Here is a 22178-nt window from a genome sequence, read left to right as displayed (position 1 = left end):
CTAGGCTGTTTCATTCTCACTTACTTATTTCTGCCCTTGCTCTTTTCAACATTCTTCCATGCTCCACATAAATCTTCTAGAGGTGCCTTAAAGAGTTGGCTGTTTCCCTCTATAGCCTTGTCGGATTTGTTACTGTTGGATTTATTTAAAGTGCAACATATGGAGAGGCTCAGACTGTGTCTTCGCTGGGAATGCAGAGTTGCAGTGAAAGCTGATATGCATTCCTTGTATGAACTGTACACAACAGTTCTGTCTTTCCTATGAGCGTAGTAACTAATTCCCTAGTGGAAAAATCTACTTGAAAGTATTGCCTTTTTTCCTATATATACATCAGGCTTGTCTTCTAACACCAGTCTATGTTTAGACATCATAGCTCTTCATGCATGATGACATAGCTATGGCTAAAGAAGTCCATGATATAAACTAGACCAACTGATGAAGAATATACTCATTAACTACTATTTTCAGTACTGATCACTGCTTTCCTCATGTTATTTGCTAGGAAATGCACTCCTTAAACATCTTCAGAAGCCAAGAATAGAAAGATGCTTGGTGATCTGAAGATTTGTATTGGGTTTTGTGTTTTGTTTAGTGTTTTGGTTTGGTTTTATTCTGCCTTGAAGTGTTTTACAGAATTTCTATTTGCAAAAACTGTTCTTTAGTAAAAGCCTCTCCTGGCCTGCCCTCCCTCCTCTCCCCATGTGGTTTTGGCTCTCAACAGTATAGTGGTGCTAACAAAATATTAAATACAAAGAGATCAAGCAGATGAAAAAAATCAGATGTTAGACTTGATGCTTATTGCTTAGTGTACTTAGGGAGGTGGTAGACAGGCTGATAGATTGGGAACTGCTTGATTTCTATGTAGTATTTTTTCTACTACTAGTCTATGTCATTTCCCATAGCCACTTCAAATAAAGCATTGAATTTTTAACTTTGTGAAGAACAGCAGTGATAAATGATCCGCAAGGTATGCAGATTTGGAAAAAGGAAGAATAGAGAAAATATCTAGAGAAGAGTCCGAAAGGTGTTTAGTTATAATCTCTGAATTTTTTGACATGACCTATCATGTAATCAAGTATACAAATGCAAGTATTCTTTAAGTTTGTTTAATTTATTTTGAATCCCAATAGCAAATATACACTAAATAGATACATAAAATATCCATTTTATACAGTACTGTCAGTATTGAGAATTCTGTGTGCTGACCTACGAAGAAGTCAGGGTAGTTGAGTTCCAGCTATCTGCTTGCATTCAGCAATTTTAAGGTACTTACATTAATGAGGGATTCTTAACCCGTGTGGTGTCAAAATATAAAAGAGGAAAAAATTAAATGAAAGACATGATTACAATTGTTATAGATAAAAGAAAATGTTTGTGCTGGCCTAAAGGGAGTTTAATAATCATTCCTATTAAGCTTGAAGCATATGATAAATCTTGAATCCTACTTTTTAGTGTTCAGAGTGCATCAAATTATATTGATAGCAAAACATTGAAGGACATTTCTCTCTTAAAGTTGCAAGAAAAAATACCAGAAACTTTTAAAGTTTTTTTGCGTGTTAGTTCTTGGTATGTAACCTGCCTTTATCTCTCTTAATAGATTATAAAAATATGTTCTAGTTTAGGGACAAAACACCTCACAATACCGTACCTTTTTATTGCATCTTTGCTGATTATCAAAAATGGCACAAGAAGTTGTCCTTGAAGTCTGATAATTTTTTTTGCAACTTGTCTTACAACACTTTTTGGCAGAGGAAAAGGTCCTTACTGTGGAAAAAGTCACTTCCACTTGATTTTTAGAATTGTTTTGAAAGAAAGAATATGTCAAAACTATGTGATTTAAGTAAAGAATTTAACATCTATAATAGGAAACATCAAATACAGTTTCCAGTTCCACTTCCAAGGTCCTTCCGTAAGATACAAAGGCTTTTGTTTAAATTATTCAAATATAGGTTGAACATTGTCAAATACTACAATGGATCCTACTAACATACTGTTTCTAATTATCTCTGAAATAGTAAATACTTTGTAAACTGGTTAAATAGTGTAAAATTGACATTTTTCTGCAAATTTCAAGTATTGTAGAACTGATTTGGACAGCTTGCTTTTTGAAATGACCAACTTCAGTATCACTTGAGGAAATTTCCAAGTTGCACGCTGTTTCTGGCTAAAATGCAACGGAAAGTTGAAGGCTGAACCTCCCAGTACTTTACAGGATTATTGAAGAGGCTTATGCCACTGTATAATGCTTTCTTCTTTCTTCCTCCTGTTGGACAGAAATCATTCACTCCCAGTTTTGCAATATGATTAGAATGAAGGAAGAGTACCTGCAGCAATAAGAAACAGTAAAATATAATAGTTAGTATGTAAATGGGGAAAAATATCTAAACATTCAGTTGCAAAGAGATAACTGAGGTTTGCTATAAGATCAGTTGGATGCAGACTTTAATAGTAACAGGAATTAAAAATTTGTGTTAAATCTTTAAAAAATGTTTCCCTCCTGCGACAGTCTCTCCCACAAAAAAAAAGTTATATGGTATTTTATCAGTATGTTGTCAGAATAATTTGACTGTATTCTTATGGAACATTCTCCTAAAATGCAGTTTTCTATTCTCTTATAGTAAGAATTATAATGATGCAGTATTATATTCTCCCATAATGCAAATTTTCAGTGATTTAATAAATTTTAAACAGTAGTCTCTGGAAGACTTGATATTGGAAGAGATTTGTCAGTATGGTTATAGGAACAGGTAAGTCTAATGCTGATGTAGCTTAAATTAGTAAAAAAAAAAGGGCTTGTGATAGTAGAGTTTAGAATTTATTAAGTAAAACAACGTACATTGACAAAAGAATTCTTTTGTTTGTATATCTAATTTTACATTATGTTGTAAGTTGATGTTTGGACTTTGTGGTTTTTTTCTATATATATCTCTCAAAAGATTTTCCTTGAATTGGAAGTGAAATGAGAAGTGGAAAGAAATGAAATTCAGAGATAAAAGCTTTTACCAAATAGTTTATCGTGCTCTGTCATCTATGCATTTCTGTGTTTCCCCAAGCTTTCTTCTGCTCTGCATCCTAAGGTATATGTCATCTTATAAAACGTATTTGATTTTAATTGCTATTCCAGAATTAGGAAATAAATGTGTTTTAAAAGCATTTTATTGCAGAATTTATCTAGTTCTAAATACAAATTTTAAAACCTTATCTCAGCATTTCAGCCTCATAAATAATTTTCTTTGGATTTAAGGCTTTTCAGCGTGGAAATGGAAAAATTTCCACTCTGGCTTGCTAATATGGGAACTATAATAAGTCTGTAGAAAACTTTCTAAAAACATTTTCTGGGTGTAGCATGCTGTTTTCTTTTTTTTTTTTTTTTTTTTTTCCTAGGAAATGTTCCTGCTGTTTGATCTTGTTTATTTCTTCAAGTACATATAGGCTTTCAGGTTTTCCTAGTATGAGAGTCATGTCAAAATATATGTGACAGTTAATTATGCTTTTTAATTATGTCCTAATCAGTATGGCAGTGTGAAAGTCAAACAACTCATAACTACCAGAGCTTTCTATTAAGTTTAATATATGACCTGTAGATATTTCAGTTCGGGTAATCCAGGAGGAACTTTCTTGAGCTTATTTTTTTCAAGATGGATTTCACGTATACTTGGTATGTTGGCAAAACTTCCGTTTTCCACATCTTTGATTTTATTATTCCCAAGGCCTAGTCTAGAAATAGTACAAGGAACATTTAATTAAAGATTAATTAAGATTCACAATGGCATTGAAGAGCATACTTTTTTTTTTTTTTTTAAAGATTGAAATACACAGGAGTAGACATAGGGGAAAAAAAGAACTGGGGAAAGATGATGAAATCTTACCTCTGATAGGAAAAAAAAAAAACCCACATCATTGTTCTAACAAATATTTTTTTTTCTTCTTAATTTAATCTCTACTTAAAGGACGGCAGCTAACCTGATGTGAGCAATTGTCCAGTTTTACATACAGTTTTTCTACTTTTAGTGGCAAGAGTTAAAATGATAAACATCAACCAATCTGCTTGTAAAATAAATCATGCCCTTTTATCAAGTAGTCTAGCTACAAAGTATACTCACAGTAATAAAAAGTGTTGTTCTAATAAATAGCCAAAGAAGTGCACATTTCTTATAAAGAAATAGTTACATATAGCTTAGTCAAAAAATTTATATTTTGTAAATAAGCAGGACTACCTTCTTTCCTACTTCCACATTTTCCTTACTTTAGGCCTTAGTTAGATTTTTTGCTATAAGACTTCAGCCTGTGTTGCTAGGAGCATGATTCAGAAGGTGGAGGCACAGGCCAGTTTGGAATTGCTGTTTCCACACATCCTGCAATCCCCTTTTTCTCCTTCCTTTCTTGATTTCTTCAGAAACTGAACTTGGTATCTAAATGCAGTTCCATAGTTCCTCTTTGATAGTAGTTTCTATTACCAAATCCAAAATTCAGTGCTGCTCAGCCATATTTTCAGAGTACTTAAGTGAGCTTTACGGAAAGAACTTCCTTCTTTTGTCCTACATCGGTGATGCATTCCTCAGAAACATGCTTGTTTTTCTTTTTCTTAAACCCCATCACATTTGGAAACAGTTATCAAGTTGTTTCCTTTACCAGCTACTGTATTTCTCTCAGGCTAGCTTGCAGGAGGTGAATTTATGTTCTCTTACAATTTACCAGTGTTCCCATGTGTTTGTATAAACAACACTTAAATTTCCCTTTTCCTGCCATCCTTTTATATTTTTCTTTGGGGTGTGTATGGAGTGTCTCCTTCCAGTACACTTAGGCCTTCTCTGGAATTAAAAAGCCATTATGACTCTTAAATCCTATAAATCTAGTTTCAAGAACGGCATTCTATTCCTAAAACAAAAATCGGTTGGTGTTGCTGTGTACCTCATTTTGGGGGTGATCTGTGAGATGAGTGACCAAGGAGTTAAAATGCCTGGGCCTGATAAGGAACAGGCTAGAGAAAAATACTGAATACTGTTGATAAATAATTTGACCACAAAGGTTCATATATTCTGAGTATGAGAAATACATGCAGTGCTTAATTGAGGCATATTACTACTAGCACATTAAGAGATATTATATAAAAGCCACACTATATTACACAACACCCAGCTGCCAAGAAGTAAGAATTTATGATGATTCCAATTCGTAATCAGATGCTGTTCTTAACATACACTTCTATTGCGAACTCTAGGCAAGGCATGTAATAACAATGCTAATGTTTGGTTTGGTTTTTTTAAGTTTGGTCTTATTTACAGCAGTTCTTACTAAAACACTTAAAACTTTTAATTCTCTTTTCGCCCATTAACGAGAGAAGTATCAAATAAGAGATCCTGCCAGGTCTGACCTTTTGTCAAATAAAAGCATTCTGCATGGGAATTTTACCTTTGAAGATCTTTATACCGGTTAAAATCTTCAACTTCGATTGCTGTGATCTTATTGTCATCTAAATGAAGTTCTAGTAGACTGGAGGGCAATTCTAATGAAAACCAAATGCACAGTATGAGAAAAATAAGCCAACTTATTTTTGTTGGAATATTTATTATGTTCCAGACAGCTTCTTTCCTTTGTGTTTAGGCTTGGGAGAAGAATCGGGGGGGGGGGCGGGCAGGCAGGGGGGAGAAGATGTCTGCATCAAAGAAATGGATATTAGACACAAGTATGTTACTGTTTTCTTTTAAAAAATCATCATCAACATCATTTGGTTTAAACTAGTAACTCTTAAAAAAAAAAAAATTAAGATGTGAAAGTGCATATGCTAATGTTAACATTTCAGAGTTCCAAAATTTGGTATAAGTTTGCTAGCTTTCTTTATAGCAGCTTTCATGTACTTTTGGCTAACTGTCAAAGATGTAAATTGTATGTTATGTGCAATTATCTAACAGTTGGTAGTCAAAATCCTACTCCTGTGGAACCTGTGACAGTTTTTGGTAGATACGTTCCACATGATGTAACAATTGTGCTATTATAGCTCCTAAGATGTGATCTGGGAGGAAAGCTTTCAGAATTCTCTAAGCAAAACAAGATATTTGGTGTGCTCTTTCCCGTGCCGGTACACAGAATGTTTTCTCATGTGGTACCAAATAGTCCCAGTTCAGAACTGTCAGTGAGTGGACCAGGAGATGGAGAATCTTTTTTACAGTATCCTTTTAGTGAGGGCAAAGGTAGTCACAAGTTTGAATATTTGCTGATCTTATGTTCAGTTTTACTAGCATCTGTCTAGATGGCACCCTGACACCAAGCAAGACAAACCACATATTTCTGTTACTAATACGGCTTAGGAGAGCACTGCTCCCATGGCCATTGCTGTTTCTTGTACCATTACAGTACTGAAGGAAAGTGGTATGCTTTACAGGCTTTATTTATGCCAGTTGACATGCTTTGGTGTGTGTGTGTTTGGGCTTTTTTCCAGTTTACAATTCCAGTGGGTGCTGCTTGTGTCTGAGTTACAGTATTAAAAGCGAAGACTACCTGTCTGTCCATTTTAGATTTTAAGTGCCTTTTGTAAGTTACATTTTTTAAATCTTTTTGTGTCATTATAACATTTGCAGATAGAAGGATCTACAAACTTAGTTTCCATTTATGTAGAATGCGTTCACCATGAAATCTTGTTTATGATTTGTTTATGTATTCGACACCACATATTGGACCTCATGCTGTGTTTCCTTATAGGAGATTTCTCTGTAACAAAGACATCTGAATCATTTTGTGTATTTTTTTTGGTGCTAAGTTACAGGAGATGGTATTATGATGATACTAGAAGAATGTCTTTTTTTTGTGTTGGGGAGTGTTACCATAGGCAGCCAGATAGTTTCTGATCTTAAAATTATCTGAACAATTGGAGTGAGTTGGTTTTGTTTGTTGTTGAGGGGTTTTGTTTGGTGCTCTCTTCTACAGGGATGCTTTTGCATATGTATCTGTCTATAAGAAGAGATTAAATTTAATAAGAAACAAGTTCTTTATCTGAATGATCCAGAAATAAATATCTTAGGGGCCAACATTTAGTTTCCCTGTAAGTTAATGAATGATGTAACATATGGTATTATGCTTTGTTTCCTCCCTTTTTCTCTTAGCTAGTAGTTTTGAGTAGTTGAAAATCATGGAAATTTGGTGAAATACTATGCTGACCTACAGAAAATGCAGGTAGAGTGTTGTACTGCGTTCCTTTGTGCTACTTTTTTGTGTGTGGAGGTCAGTGATTTGTAAAGTTAGTGTTTTAATTTATTGCTACCTCCAAATCACAAGTTAATTGTTTTATATGAAAGAGTGATGTAATTTTGTAGTATGTTATGTTAAATTTAGTTAAAATGTTAATATTAAATTTTACTTAGCAAAACCCCATCAAAAGACGTATAAAATGCTGTATTGGGTTTTGCATTAAGATGGTTATATTGCAGAGCATATTTGAGCTACAGAGTCGCTTGAAATGTTCAAAATTAAAGTTAGAAATTTTGGGGTTTCACTTTAAATGCATAAAGGAAGTGGGAATTCGATATCCCTTATGACCCAGATCAAATATCAGGGGGTTTATCCTTTCTTTGTAAGGACTTTTCAGAGGCTGATGGGAAAGATGTGAAGTGACATCTTATCATTTTCTTCACATTGTTTCTCCTGAGAAGAGTCTCTGGATGACTGAGAGGAGTGGACTGCCTGATGGGGAAAAGGCAGGAGAGGGGGCTGGAGAGCGACCGTGTGTGCACACGCATGCACACTTTTGAGATGTAGAACTGGATACTAAGTGCAAAAAGAAAAATAACATAGGAGGTGGTTTGGTAGTAATTAACAATACAAAACAGAATTCATTAACATTTTAATAATCGTATAGATGGTAAAGCATTTTATCCAGGAGTATACTGGTATAGGTAAAATAGAAAAGGTAAAACAAAGCATACCTTTAGGAATTGAAGTTAATTTAGCTTCTGCAATTCTTATATGGTAGATATTTACTCCTTCAAAAGCCCCTGGCTCTATTCCATCATTGTTAAGAGGATTTGCACTCATTTCTGTCCAAGAGGAGAAAAAAAAAAAAAAAAAAGGTATTCATGGCATAGGAATTTTGTGTATGTTAAAATGAAATCAGCTGTTTATAACTTAGTTGTTTATGACGTCTGATGTTCTAAGCATTAATTAATGTTTAGCTTTGATTACCTATTCTGAGGGGTGGAAGTTACAGCTTTCAGTGAATAAAGGCTGTCTAACTTGGCTTGCAGGGTTACCAGAAACTTGACCTATGTAGCAGCTTCACATAGAAAATAAATTGTGAAAGAGAGTTTCCACAGCATGGATATCTCTTTAAGAGGAAATTGCACATTGGGGAAACATTTGAATGAAAATTATATATGGTATGTTACATTTTTGATAAAGATATCTTCTCTTCTACTTAATTGGACTTACCCAAAACATGTAGAGATTTCATTCCTTTAAATACGTCCTTGTGGATTTTCTTAACCTTATTAGCATGAATTCTGAGCTCTGCTAAAGTTTTTGGTAGATTTGTTGGAATCTCAGTTAGCTGGTTATGGGACAAATACAGTCGTCGTAGCTTCTTTGTTGGTTGAAAGGCCTTTGGATGGATCTTGGATATTTTATTGTTGTTCAAAGCCAGTGCCTATGAAATATGAGAAGAGCAATACCAAAAAAAATTTCTTTATACAGGAATGTTTTTATTATGAATTTTAAGTGATGAATTTGATATATAATTTAACAATTAAGTATTTAAAATAGTTTATTTTTCCTTCATACCAATCTTTGGCACGTTGTATATACTTTGGGCATTTTACTTGATTGTGAAAAGCAAAAAAGAACCTGGAAGCTAGAGCATCAACTAGAAGGTAGAGAAAAACTAGTCAGAGCTGACAAGGTGCCAGTGATAATGAGAATGATTGACAAAACAATATGTTTGTCTTATATATTTTGTGGGATTGTATGGGGGTTATATTCTTTTTTATTGTTGTTGCTGTTCCTTAATGCAGACAAATTCTCAAAACTCAGAATTTCATCTTTTCAGCATAGTTCTGCAAAATAAAAATCAGGTTTTTAATCTGAATTTCTTAAAAGTTAATGTCTGTATACAACTTATATACACACACACAAATTTATGTCTTATTTGCCATAATTTTTAAACTCCTTTGAATTTAAGTCTCTCTTGACTGTACGGTACACTAGTCCTTTTTTGGCACTGTTTTTTGTTCTTGGTTACTAAGTGTTATCAGAAAACTTGTAATGCATTACTACAAAATATGAGTTATTTGAAATTATTTTGCATGTCAAATCACATCTCTGGATTTCCATATCTAGACTATTCATTTTTGTTTCTCTTCTTTGTTGGTAAGTCGTCTGTTCTCTGCAATTGTTGGAAAAAAAAAAAAGTAGAGCAAATCAGAATTAATCTTTGTTTCCCAGAAAAAAAGAGGATAGTTTAAGGAAATAAACAGGAAATGCTCCTTCCTAATCCAAGTTGCCCTATATGCCTTTGCTAACTAGACTAGTACCCAGACAAGTTGTATAAAGTAAACTTTCTTTTCTGTAAAAATTTTGTTAGGCCTTGCCACAAATTAACTGATGAGAGAAATCAAAACAGCTCAGAGTTTTCAGTTACCACATAATACAATGTGGTGATTGCTGATGTATTCCAGTGACTTTCTCAGTCATTGGAGGTTAGTTTCTGTAAGATCTTTTATAATGAATATAAACCATAGTTAGTGTGCTTACCTCTAACTTGCTGGTAAGACCATTCTGTACTCAGGCACGGGACACTTAAGGGGAAATGGAAACACTTTGCTGCAAACAATGAATTTATATGGTTCCTATTTTTTCTATGCTAGTTTAACCCATAATAATTTGCAAATTCATAAACACTTAGATCCGGTAAATTTTCAGTTCTTGCTCAGAAACCAAATATGACTGAAAAGGATTTGTTTTATCTTAGTTTAATGTGTGTTTCATGTCTTTCTAATATGGAATAGAATGGCGTTAATTTACTATAACTTTCGGAATAGATTTGTCATTTTACAATGAAAATGTTAAAATTGTCAATATTTGTTGGTACTGGATCTAGAATGACAGCTTATGGAAATAAGTATTCCAGGACAGATTTAATCTACCTTTCCAGGCCTCTGAGACACATTATAAAAAGAGATTAGTGTATACTGTAAATATCTAGATTTATCAGTTGCCAGTCATACTTATTTTAAAGCTTTTCTTCACCTGCATACTTGAGTGTGTTAAAAAATAGAAGGAAAGCACATGACTTTTTCAGTAATTCAGTGTTGGTCTGTTCAGGTCAATTGGATTTTTAACATTAGTTTCAGTGGTGTGTGTTAGTTGTATGCTGTGTGCTTTTGAAAATACCCTCAGAAAATAGTTCTTCTGTGAAATTAAGTTCTTCTATTTTACAGCTAAGCAGATAAAAAAGGAGCCCTTGTTTTGCAGCCTTTAAAATGTAGGGAGTGCTTCTGTGCATCCTAAGGACTGAGTAAATCTTGAGGATCTTTTTGGTTAGATACACATGGTACATTTTCTGGATGTTGTAGAAAGTAGCATAGTTTTTACAGCTCAAAGAAATTTGCTTCTTACTGTATGGGAGGAGTCAAATAAGCAGGCATTAGACTGTATTTGTATGGATACTATTGGAGAAGAAAAGTATCATTTGTATTTTAAAAGTATAAAAATATTTCAGATCGCTAAGCTAGATTTCAAACTTGGAAAAAAGCAAGCTTACATAAAGTGATGAGAGTCCTCGGAGATCATTTTCCTTGACCTCTTTAATTTTGTTGTTTTGAAGGTCAATCATACGAGTATCTGGTGGAATGTTGCGAGGTATTGATGTCAAACCTGTTTAAGTGTGTGAGATAAACAGAAACATTACATGCCTGTATATAAGTCCAAAGAAATTAACTGCTAAACGGCAAATCACAGTAAGATTGTTGATGATTATGATTGGAAAGAAAATATAAACAGCCAAAAAGCAAAGGATAGAAAGGAATATTTGATAATGTGAGAAACTAATTATATAAGAATGTATGACAAAAATGCGTGGATGGTTTCAGGAGGAACTGCTGCTATCCCTGACCATGACAAGCTTGAATGGGGTGCTCATTGCAGCATCTGTGAAATAAGCAGCCTCAGAGCACAGGATGTTCTACGGCTTAAGTCCCTGGAGAAAGCAGCCCTCGGGGGATCTTCTGGGGCTGTGGTTCTGTATCGAGGAACGGGCCTGTTGCAGTGGCTTTAAGGGATCTCTGCTCAGTGCTTGAATGCTCCTTTCTACCTCTACACTGCCCTATCCATTGTACTGACACTGTTGCTTGTATAGCCATACAGATAACATCAAGGCTGAGAAATGTATTCTTGGTCATGGACAAAAGATGGTCTTCCAGCTGCCAGTACTTAATTACCAGTTGTATAAATCCCCCAGTCCAGTTCACTGTTCAGTTACAAAAACACTTCAGTTCATGCCATCTGAGATCCTGAATCAGCATCTAGAGACTAGCAAGGGATAGTAACTTGCTTTTCAGTGGAAATGCTGATGCATCAAATACTAAATGCTGGTCCAGTTTATTAACAATTATTCCATAATTAATAATTTACACTTATTTAAAGATTAAGTCAATTAATAGGGGCTTTTTTTCTATGTGTGAATTTAAAGCAGTTTGTAATCTGTAAACCAGATGCAGTAACAGTAGCTTATTGCTGTCAGCAAAAGTTTATTTTTATTCCTTAATAATTGCACGTTTAAAAAACCCCAGCAATTTATGTATTGACTCAATGTTTCTAAGACATGAGGAGTCTGGGATTATGTTCAGGGTGGTGGCACAGCTGTGATGAGAATGAATGTCATTGTCACTGTGCTAGTGGCAGGAACGTAGTCCTTTGATTACCTTGAATCATGGAAAAACTTCAATGAACACTAATTCAAATTGGAGAGATTAATAATCATAGAATCACAGAATGGTTTTGGTTGGAAGGGACCTCTACAGGTCATCCAGTCCACCCCCCCCTGCAATGAGCAGAGACATCTTCAACTAGATCAGGTTGCTCAGAGCCCCGTCCAGCCTGACCTTGAATGTTTCCAAGGATGGGGCATCTACCACCTTTCTGGGCAACCTGTTCCAGTGTTTCACCACCCTCATTGTAAAAAATTGTCTTCCTTTTATTTAGTCTGAATCTACCCTCGTTTAGTATTACCATTATTATTATTTAGTATTACCCCTTGTCCTATTGCAACAGGCCCATAATAATGATTTCATATTTTGGGACTAGTATGTATCTGCAACAGTGACAGTAGTAGATTTGCCTTCAGTTAAAATATTACCAGTGATGTACACTTTACTGGAAGTTAAGCTGAGCAAATATTTTTTATTCCATTTATGCACTGGTGTTAAACTTCCTTGTCGTTTACTTATGGCCTCTTTTTCCTTTGTTATGTTTTCTTGTCATTTGACCTGTTGCTTTGTAGTTGTGAATAAAGTACTTCTTTAGCCATAGTCTTTTTTGAGAGGGGGGACTAATAGCTTGTGTAATGCAAACAGAGGATACAGCAAACTTTTGTGCTCCTCTGTTTGGATATAACTTCATGGAAGTAAGTGAAACAGGAGAAAGTGTAATCTAAAATGTAAATGTAAGCATTTTTGCATTCTATGATTGTTCTCTTAGTGGATAAACTATTCAGTTAAATAGTTTTACAGTTTTTTGTTACATATTCTAAATGCCTTTTCATTCTATGCTGTTCTCAGTAGAAGTCATTGCTAATGGCAGGTGGCTGTAGCAGTTTATTAATTTTCTAAACTGATGCGCATAAACTGGGAAAACATTTATGTTGTAAGAAGTGCTGGACACAAATTAGTTGCTGGACGTGAATTAGATATGGTTTGCAAGCCTAACTGAAAAACGTAAGCTCCTTTTAAAAATGACTACTATAGGAATATGTGAATGTGTGCAATTTATGGAGCTGTAGAATTCACCTTTTAAAAGGCAAATCCTCCAAAGGAGAGTTCAGTGGAGAACAGGTACACAAATTCATTCTTACCTAGGTCAGAGCAATGGACAACTCTCACGTAGCACTGGCATCCAAAAGGGCATATTGGGAAAAGATCAAAAGGAATTAGTGGTATAATTGGTTCAATGGTTGGAAATAGAGAATTGTCGTCATATTCGTCATCATCATCATCATCTTCTTCCATATCATGGAGCATCATATTCTTTAGTGTAAAATATGAAGGACCGATAAGAGGTTTGGCAGAGCACAAAGCCAAGAAGAGAAGGAGTGTGTATTCTTTCATATCTTCTTAATCAGGATAGCCAATCTTGAAGAGGAAAGTAAACAAACATAAAAACCCTCACACAAGAATCAGTGAATATGAAACAGCAAATAAAGGTATTGAACTATTTAATTCACTCACTGCTACAGTCTGTGGTCCTGAAAAATGGTCTGTTATGAATATTAAGGTTTAATTAGTATATGAAGGATGAAGAATTTTAAAAATCTTCTTTAAAATATAATATTTATGTTATAAAACTATGCATTATAACAAATACTATTAAAATATTAATTCATCAAACATTAATGCCATATCAAAGTGTTTTAGTTGAGTTTAAAAGATAGTATCATCCTTTGCTTCAGGCTTTGAAGTGTAATTTTTGTAGCAAATTTTACCAGAACTTGGAATTGGATTTATTTTATTCCTTCTTAATGAAAATATATTTTAATGGGATACATGGGCTTATGCGCATTGCTTGTATCTAGAAAACTGGGAAATACTTGATTAGCAATACATAAAATGCACTCATCAGGATACTTCCTAAACACTTGTTCTACTCCCTAAACACTTCTAATTAAACACTTCTTATTCTAATCTGGAAAAATAGATAGAGTTTTCAGTCCTGACAATGACTCTTCCCGAATCCCAGGCATTCGTATATTATTGCTATTGATAGAAGTTCACCTCTGTATTTTAATACGAGCACATTTGTATATGACTTTTATTTGATCAGGGCTCTTTTCTCTGACAAGGTCTTGCAGGTTATGAATCTGTGTCATTTGAAATCAGTAACTTAAATTACATCCAGAAAAAAGCTGGAAACTGATACTTCTCTGTGCATATTTTTTCAATAAACATTTTTTTTCAACCTAGCTTTCTTGTTCTAGGGCCTGTAAATAATAGTTAGGCAGCCAGCTGAAAGGAGCTCAAAATGTGCCGTGCTTGAATTTAATGCCATAAACCCCATCAGCTTTCTAGACTACCTGTAATTTGAGAGTATCTTTCTGGTGTAATCAAAGGTCCTTCAGCCTGAAAGAGAGAAGACGTTGGATCAGTTAGGGTACCTTCAAAGCAGAAAACCCCATGTCAGATAGCTATAATTATTTTTTTTCTGATGTTATTGAGAAGAATACACAGCTTCTGAAGGACTTAAAAAATAGATTTGTCTTTAGAAAAATACGGCAGATTCTGTCTCATTACAGCTGTTCATTCAACTTCATTCTGCTTCTCCGAGTTCTAATTTTACCAAATTTCTTTCAGCCACACCTGACTGGGAAAAACAGGAGTCCAGTCTTTAACCACAGTATAGTGGATGATGTAATGAGTAATGGTGATCAATAGTTCAAAACCCCTGAGATATTTTCTACATCCTCTGGTTTTATTCTAAAGATGATTTTATTGACCAAATAGTGCTAGAAAACTAGACACAAGGGCAAACAGAGATAGTAAGAATTGCCACAGGATGTTTTGCAACTCTGTGAGAAAAGACTGTAAATTCAGCCCTCAGCTCTACACTGTTCCCCTCTGAAGCCCAATTCCGGAAATCATTTGGATTCTACAGTACGCTGTGCAAATGAAGAGGCGCTGTTGTAAATTTTATTATGCATATCCTGTTTATAAAAATGTTTCTATTTGAACTGTCATAAACCTCTTTAGGGAAATATTAAACAGATGTCAATTCTTGTTTGATCACCTAATTAAATGCTTGCTGATCTGTTTATAGCTGAAAAATGTCTTTATGTAGGCATTTTGTCATTGGTCCACAATCACAGGAAAAGGAGTGCACTGGTTTGTACAAGGGTGTTGACTTGGCTTATTCAAAATTCTGAGGTTTTGTTTGTATTGCTTTTTTCTATACAAGGTCTTTTTGATGTTTCTCGTGTCTGGTTCTTAACAATATTAAAATGCTGTGTATTGCATACATTGCTACTACTGTAATGTATACATTTCAGGGTGCATAAAAAGATAAAAGCTATTATCTAGAAGTATTTAGATTTATAAATCTAAAAGTATTTAGATTACATAAAACTCGGCCTTTTGAAAAGAGCGCAGTGACCCCTTCCCTCCAAATGTGGGGAAATATGTGTCTGAAAACAGAAGCATGTTATACTTTGTATCTTGCAGGTATGTGACATATAACTGTAGGTTTAATACATATTGTAATCTTTGAGTTGCATACTCATTTGAGTATTGTATCTTTTACTGATTTAGCAATCTCTTAAAAGAATCTTCACATATATTTTTCCTATATATTTTCCTTTGTGTTCAAAATAATGTACTCTTTCAGTGCTCCTAGAAAGAATTTTATAGTTGTACTTGCCGTCCTGTACAATGGGTTTTCTTGAAAGAGTCTTGGAATATAAACAGTGCTGGGAGCAAGATGTGGAACCTACATTTGTTTGTTTGGAGAGAATTGTGATCATGTCTGGCTGTACACCTTTGGAATATTTGGCCCTACCAATCTTGTATTTCAGCTTCAGCAAAACATTCAAAATGTTCAATACTTTAGTCATACCATTAATTAGGAGATGAGGAGTTTGAAACCTTTCAGACTTCTGAGTTCTCCTCAGTCTTGGACAAGTGCTTTAATGGCTGGGTTTTCACAGATGGGCACTCAGGCTGGTCTTCCTTCTCTGACTGCTTAGGTATTAAGTGACCAAATGCTCTCTGCTTTATTAAGTGCTGGTGTACAATTTATGCATGTAGGATATCATGTGTTGTAGCATGTATGAGGTCTTGAGACTTCTAGTTTCTGAGTCCCTGCTGAATTCTATTTCTGATAGGCACTGGATGCATAGTTTTACTGTACCTAGAAGTAATCTTTCATGTACGTTCCTGAAATGCTCTTCTGGATCTGGTGCTAGGAAGTCGTCATGTGAAACAAGTTAAAAATCTGTTTCCTCACTTGCACCTGTAGCAAATGGATTGCATCTTTCCTTTCAGATATTAAAAAAATTAATTATGATTTCAAACTATGAAAAGGTTGGGGCTGTGATTGGAGTAGTGGCCAATTTGAACACTTGAAAAGCACGTGTTGTTCACAAACACTTCTAGAAAAGTAGTGTTGAAATATGTCATTGATGAAATATATTAGTCCTGTGAGTTAAATTTCTTGAAAACAAGTCCCTTTACAGAAGGAAGCCTGAGTTCTGATACTTTTTTTTTCCTTTTTTTTTTTTTTTTTGCGAAAGAGAAAAAGCTCTTGCTTCATCTTCCCATTTTGCCATTAGGAAATCCTTATTGCTAATAGGCTTTGTAGTTAGGGGTGGTAATCAAGTTTGATTCCAGGTTTGCATTGGCCAAAGAACTGCCAAAGAATGAATTCCGAAGAAGTGGATTTTATGGAGGTTTTTAATTGTTTGGGGTTTTTTTGTCCTGGATGAGGTTTTGAGTTTCCCAGTAAATAGATGTTGGTATGTCTCTGTAGAAATGCTCTGACTCTGCAGCTCCTCTCAAAGAACTTGTACAAAGTTTCTGCATGCTTAAACTTCAAGAATAAGATAATTAAAAGAAAATGAAAGCCTAAAATCCAAGATCCCATTGATCTTTCTGGAAATAATTTAATTATTTTATCATGAGAATTTTATGAGCTATTTAATTAATTGTTTCAGAAAGTACAGTTCATGAATACAGCTGTACTAATGGCTCACTGCTGCCACTTGAGGCTGGTTCTGCTCCCAGGTATGTACTTTCAGTTCTCTCATGCCAGGTCTTCCATTCAGGCTGTTCACTGAGCTGATTGAACTCACTAAACCAGCATGAAACTAATGCATGCAAGAAAAAAAACCCAACACATTCTTTCCGGATGAACAAACTGAATCAGTCTGAGTATCAGAGCCAGCACAAAGGAATGGGTGCAACAGCCTCGTTTAGGGGGGTGGAACATTAAATGGAAAGAGAGGGAAGGAGAAGAGGTGTGACAGCCATTCTTGACACATGTGAGTTGTTAAACAGGCTCAGGTGTCCTGTTGAATAATACCCTAAAGAGATGATTGTTGCTTGGACAAAGTCTGGCCTTGTCCATTCTCATTTTTACAGACCGATCGTTGAAGATGAGTTTGGGAAAGAGTGTAGTGAATTCAAGGAGGGCTCATGTGCTTCTTCATTACTCATTCTTTATAGCAATCCTACTTTTCCTTCAGTACAAAAAGCTTCTGAATAGCACCTTTTCACTGCAACACTGGCCACCCCAAGGTGAGGTAATTTAATGTGGAGAGTATACTTTACATGTAGAGGTGCTGTAAGGCTGACTTTCTTTCCTGAAGTATGTAACAACCCTGAAGTCACTGTACAAATTGTATGGGACGTAAGTTATGTTGTTAGTATGGGATGTTTACATTAAAAAAAAAAAAAAGTAGTCTGGATTCCTTGGCAGTTGCATGCCAGTCCTGCAGCATGTGGTCTTACCAGTTATGACACTGAAAGAGTTAATAGGTAAAGTTTTAAGACTTAAAAAGACTCTAAAGTATATTTAGAAATCACTTCTGTTACCGGTATATGGACGCGAATTTCCTATGGCATTGTTTCTGAAAAGGAAATGTTTAAATGACACAGTGGTGGTCTTTACAGAGGCAAAGAAAAATGCCTGTGTTCATTAATAACACAAATCATTGGACTGTGCACAGATTTTGTCCAAAGAAAGGCAAGACCATAGCTGTTTTGAAAGCTATATTTAAAAATAGTTCTGGTTCTATTAGTCATTGTCCCATTCCAGAAATAAAAGTTTAACTCTTAGTTTACTCTACTGATTTACTTAAATTGCTTCAGAAATTACAGGAGGAAATTTTTTGGTCAGTCAGATTACTGAAGAAATTATTCTGCCTTGAGGAAACAGTCCAATATTGAAGTTATGTAGTATAATAATGAATAGCATGTTTACAAAATAAGTTATGTTTAGAGAGTATTTACTTTTTATGGAAAACACTGCTTGACTCCTGTGTGTTACTGAATATGATCTATAAGCATTTTTAGGTTGTAGCTCATCTGCAGTTCACTCTTTCATGTGTTGTTTTTAATTACTTTGCTGACATCTACTTAAAAAAAACCTACTTGAATACCAAATTACAAAAAGTTAACACTGAGTTGTAACTATAAAAGAACTGCTGTAACCATAGGATAGATTTTCATATATTGTAATAACAAGAAAAAAAAATTGTCAGTTGTTAAGTCTTTCTGACAAGTCTTTCTTTAATAGTTAAATAATTCACTGTAGCTTTTTTTGCTTTGCAGCTCAGATGTAGTAAATACAGAATTATTTCACCTACAAAGTAAATTTGCAAATGTTCCATAAAGAAGTGGTACTTCTAACTCTACCTGACATTATTAATCTGCACATAGCAACTGACAACCTGTTGCTTAATTCCTTATTGTTATTTAAGTAGAATAGGTATTCAAACTGGACATACCTTGCAAGTTTGATAGTTCTTCCGGAAGCACTGTGATAATCCACCTGAGATCTTTATGTCCAGTTATTTCATATTAAAAAAAAAATAGAGAAAAAGGAAGTTGGGCTGAGTTCTGTGAAATGGAAAGTAAATATAAAGAAAAATTCCACTTCCAAACTTCTTGATCCCCCTGGCACCGTGGGTGATACCAGAGTAAAGTGCTGCTTCAGATTAGCCCATCTTAGTACTGAAGAATGATATTAAGATGACTTGTTACCACTCATATGTTTTTCATCACTGCCTGTATTACAGCCAAAACTTCTGGCTTAACTCTAGACGTCTAGTGGAAGACTTTGTAAAACCTGTAGTTTAATAATAGTTGACATCAGGCCATTGGAAGTACAGTGAGGTCCATTTCAGGTCATTCCTGCTATAGAATCACACTTCTTATTTAGGATTTCATTAGCTGTTATTCTTTAAAAAGTGTGACTTGAATAAGAGTATAAAACCTTAGCCAGTGGCAGAGCAAACCAATAGCTTATCGTGATCAGCATGTTGCCAAGCCTTTCTAAAGTTATAAAATTAGGACTTTGTTGTGTAGTTATGTATAAATACAACCTCTTGCTTTCAATAGACAACTGTCTGGCTGGGGAAGATGGTTCAAGAATGTAAAATGTAGATCAGATTTTGTCAGTCGATATAGTTAATTTATTTCTCTTGTGTATGAGAAATAAAGCACATCTTTTATTTAAAACAGAGACAATATTTGCAATATTCTGTGATAAGGATTGAAGTTGTGAGCTTAAAGTCTTTGAGAATTTGCCCTGTTATATTGTTTGTACTGACATGCATATCACAATATTTAGAAACTGGATTATTCTTTGTTTACCTTTGTAGGCTGCCTGTTTATGTATACTTCAGAAATGTATGACTAATTGAGTTTAGCTAAAGCAAGTTTCATAGTCAATGTAACATTTTGTGTCTTTACAGTACATTGTATCTATCCAATTCCATGTGCATCTGACTTCATCTGTTTCTTTAATTAGCTCCCTTCTGTGTTAAGAGTCTGGTCTTGCTGTGGAAAAATAGCCTGGAATTTTTTTTTTTTTTAATATACATGTAATGTGGTGCTGTTTGCAAAATGATGGTTTAAGTTGCATATTAGTTATTTTGTCTACTGTTACCTTCTTAAGAAAGAAAAAGACACTGTGCCAAAAATTAAAACTCTTGTGCTATCATATCAAACAAGATAAGGCTTGTGTTACCTGCTGCACTGTTTTTGCATGTGTTCCAGTTCCAGTAGCGTAGATGAATGATGATAATGATTCTCCCTATCACTTTTCCCAAGGAATGAAATTACAGTTTCGAAAGCAATCACATTCCCACATAAAAATCTGAAGGATGGTCTTAAACTTTTTTTAAATCTCAAATTGCATATATCTGCATTCTCTTGACTGCATTTAGAAACCAAAGCTTCCTAAGCAAGCACTCCCCAGTGTTTTGAATAGCCTGGTTTGGATGCATTTACTTGAGCAAATTTGTATTAAACTGCTGTTTAAAAAACCCTCCAACACTTTCTTGGCTCTTTAATAGAAGAGAGCAGGGCCTGAGGGCTGTGATATAAATGTACTGATTTCTTCTTTTTCACTTCTCCTTTCAATAGTAAAGTGCTGAATCAGCAATTTCAGCTGATCCTAGTTTTGCAGCAATGTTCCCAGTTCATGATGTTTAGTAACATCTCAGTTCTGGATCAGTACTTTTTTTTTTTTATTATTGTTTTCTCTTTTTAGTTGATTCTGATGGTAGGAACACATTCCTATGTATATAAAGTTTGTCATAGCTATACTACAAAGCCAGTTACATAGCCAAGCTGACATGTAGAGTGGTAGTATCTGGAAAAAATGTCACCATCTTATCCTATAATGGATTACCCATATATTTTGTATAATGTATAGTATCAATGTGGTAGAAATAAATATTGCTTATATTGACATGCTGTTCTTGTAATAAAATTGTTTAATATCTCAAGACATGGGTTTAGTATTTTGATTGTGAATATAATTGCATTCTAAAATAAAATACCCAGAAGTCACCTTTTCAGGTCTCTTGACTACCGGATTCGGAACTTTAGTTGTTAGCTGTTGATAGCAATACTAAAAACTAAAATAGGCCAGTGGTTCTCAGTCTAGTTCATGAGCCTGTTCTTTTAAACACGTGCAGCTTATTTCCAATTTACTGAAAACTAACTACTATTGCAAAATCCCTCTTCAGGATCACTGTTTCCAGTATACTTTAATTTTTGGACCCAAAGTCATTACATGAGCCAGCACAGTAGGGTAGCTGTGGAGTTCTGAATGGAACTCGGAGTGTGCAAACAAATGAATTGATGCTAGGTACTTGTGTCAATGTTCCTTTCGCTTTTTAGGGTAAGACTACGGTGTACTTATGTAGAATGTGTACCAGCTATTCAAAGGCTGTAGCTGCAGCCTTTTGAGGTAGGATCAAATGCTGCTCTCTTGGCTATGTTGTAAAGAAATTGATTTGAGGTGATGTGGTTGAAGATGCTATTAAAAGAAAAAATGATGATATCTTATTGCTTCTGCTGTTTCATTAATGGTGAGATTTTGTTTTTAAATAGCCTGATAGAAAAATGTGTCTGTCACAATTGTTTAATCTGTGATGTTGGGGGCTTAATGAAGAGAGGTACTCTTAAACAGAAAGTAGTCTGAGTGTATTTTCCTTGCAAGCAGATGTGTGTATATTTTCCTACAAAATATCACATGTTTAAATAGCTAAAAGATTACATGAGGTCAAACTGTTTGCTCTGACCATTTCAGTGACTTCTATTTCCACCAATGAAAGAATTGGTTGAAAATTAGAATTCTGTTTTGCCTGAAAACACATACATAACTTTTATGACTAGTGGAGGTTAATTTCCAAGACAAAGGATAGGAGTATATCCAGCATGTTGTGGTTCAGAATACTATCTTTCACTATGGTGAAATATGCAAACAAAAAAATTTGGGATGGTGTTTTATATTTAACATTATCACATCAGTGATATAAAATGCTATCTTGATTTCTTTATTGAAAATGACTATATTTGTATTACTTTATATGTCTGAGCAAGCAAGCATATGCTGCCATATGTGGCTAATGCTTACATTGCAGTCTTTTTCTTAAGCTGATCTTGCATACATTTGTTATTGTAAGGCAAACTAAGTACTTTTTCATTTTCTAGCACTGTTTATAAATGTGGTTTACATAAAGTGATGAATCTAACATCAACTGCACAAATCTGTCTTGGACACAGTCCATCACATTTTAATAACGTGACATAGTCCTTTCATGCTCACAACCAGTCCGTGTGGAGTGCAGTTGCATATTTTGGTTTTAGCTAAGTTTTGGCTCTTCCCAAGTTGAACTACACCATTTAAGCTAGCTGAGTATGAAAAAACTGATCTTCAGCTTCTGTAGTTCATCTTGAGTCTTCAGTATTTATATGTAA

General features: G+C 34.6%; 2 protein-coding genes across 7 annotated transcripts in view; one reads left to right on the top strand and one right to left on the bottom strand.

Moving 5' to 3' along the window:
• Nucleotides 1-22178, top strand: part of CENPP (centromere protein P) — a 161202-nt gene that overhangs the window by 64524 nt on the left and 74500 nt on the right. The gene's annotated exons all lie outside the window — the stretch shown is intronic.
• ASPN (asporin) lies at nt 1097-20351 on the bottom strand. 2 transcript variants are annotated; one of them, XM_087744687.1, is made up of 9 exons: nt 18692-20351; nt 14270-14315; nt 13055-13331; nt 10748-10860; nt 8422-8635; nt 7920-8030; nt 5413-5506; nt 3579-3717; nt 1097-2324 (listed from the first exon to the last, which is right to left on the bottom strand). In XM_087744687.1, exons 3-9 carry the CDS (start codon nt 13305-13307, stop codon nt 2127-2129), a joined length of 1122 nt encoding a protein of 373 aa, XP_087600813.1. In that variant the 5' UTR covers nt 13308-13331; nt 14270-14315; nt 18692-20351; the 3' UTR covers nt 1097-2126. The 2 variants fall into 2 exon arrangements, with proteins under 2 accessions (XP_087600813.1, XP_087600814.1); XM_087744688.1 differs by lacking the exon at nt 14270-14315 and having other exon boundaries at nt 18692-20350.

Source organism: Nipponia nippon, unplaced genomic scaffold (genome assembly GCF_047370975.1).
Source record: "Nipponia nippon isolate SJK-2023a ecotype South Korea unplaced genomic scaffold, ASM4737097v1 scaffold_9, whole genome shotgun sequence".
NCBI classification, from domain to species: domain Eukaryota; kingdom Metazoa; phylum Chordata; class Aves; order Pelecaniformes; family Threskiornithidae; genus Nipponia; species Nipponia nippon.
This window is presented reverse-complemented; position numbering and strand designations above follow the sequence as displayed.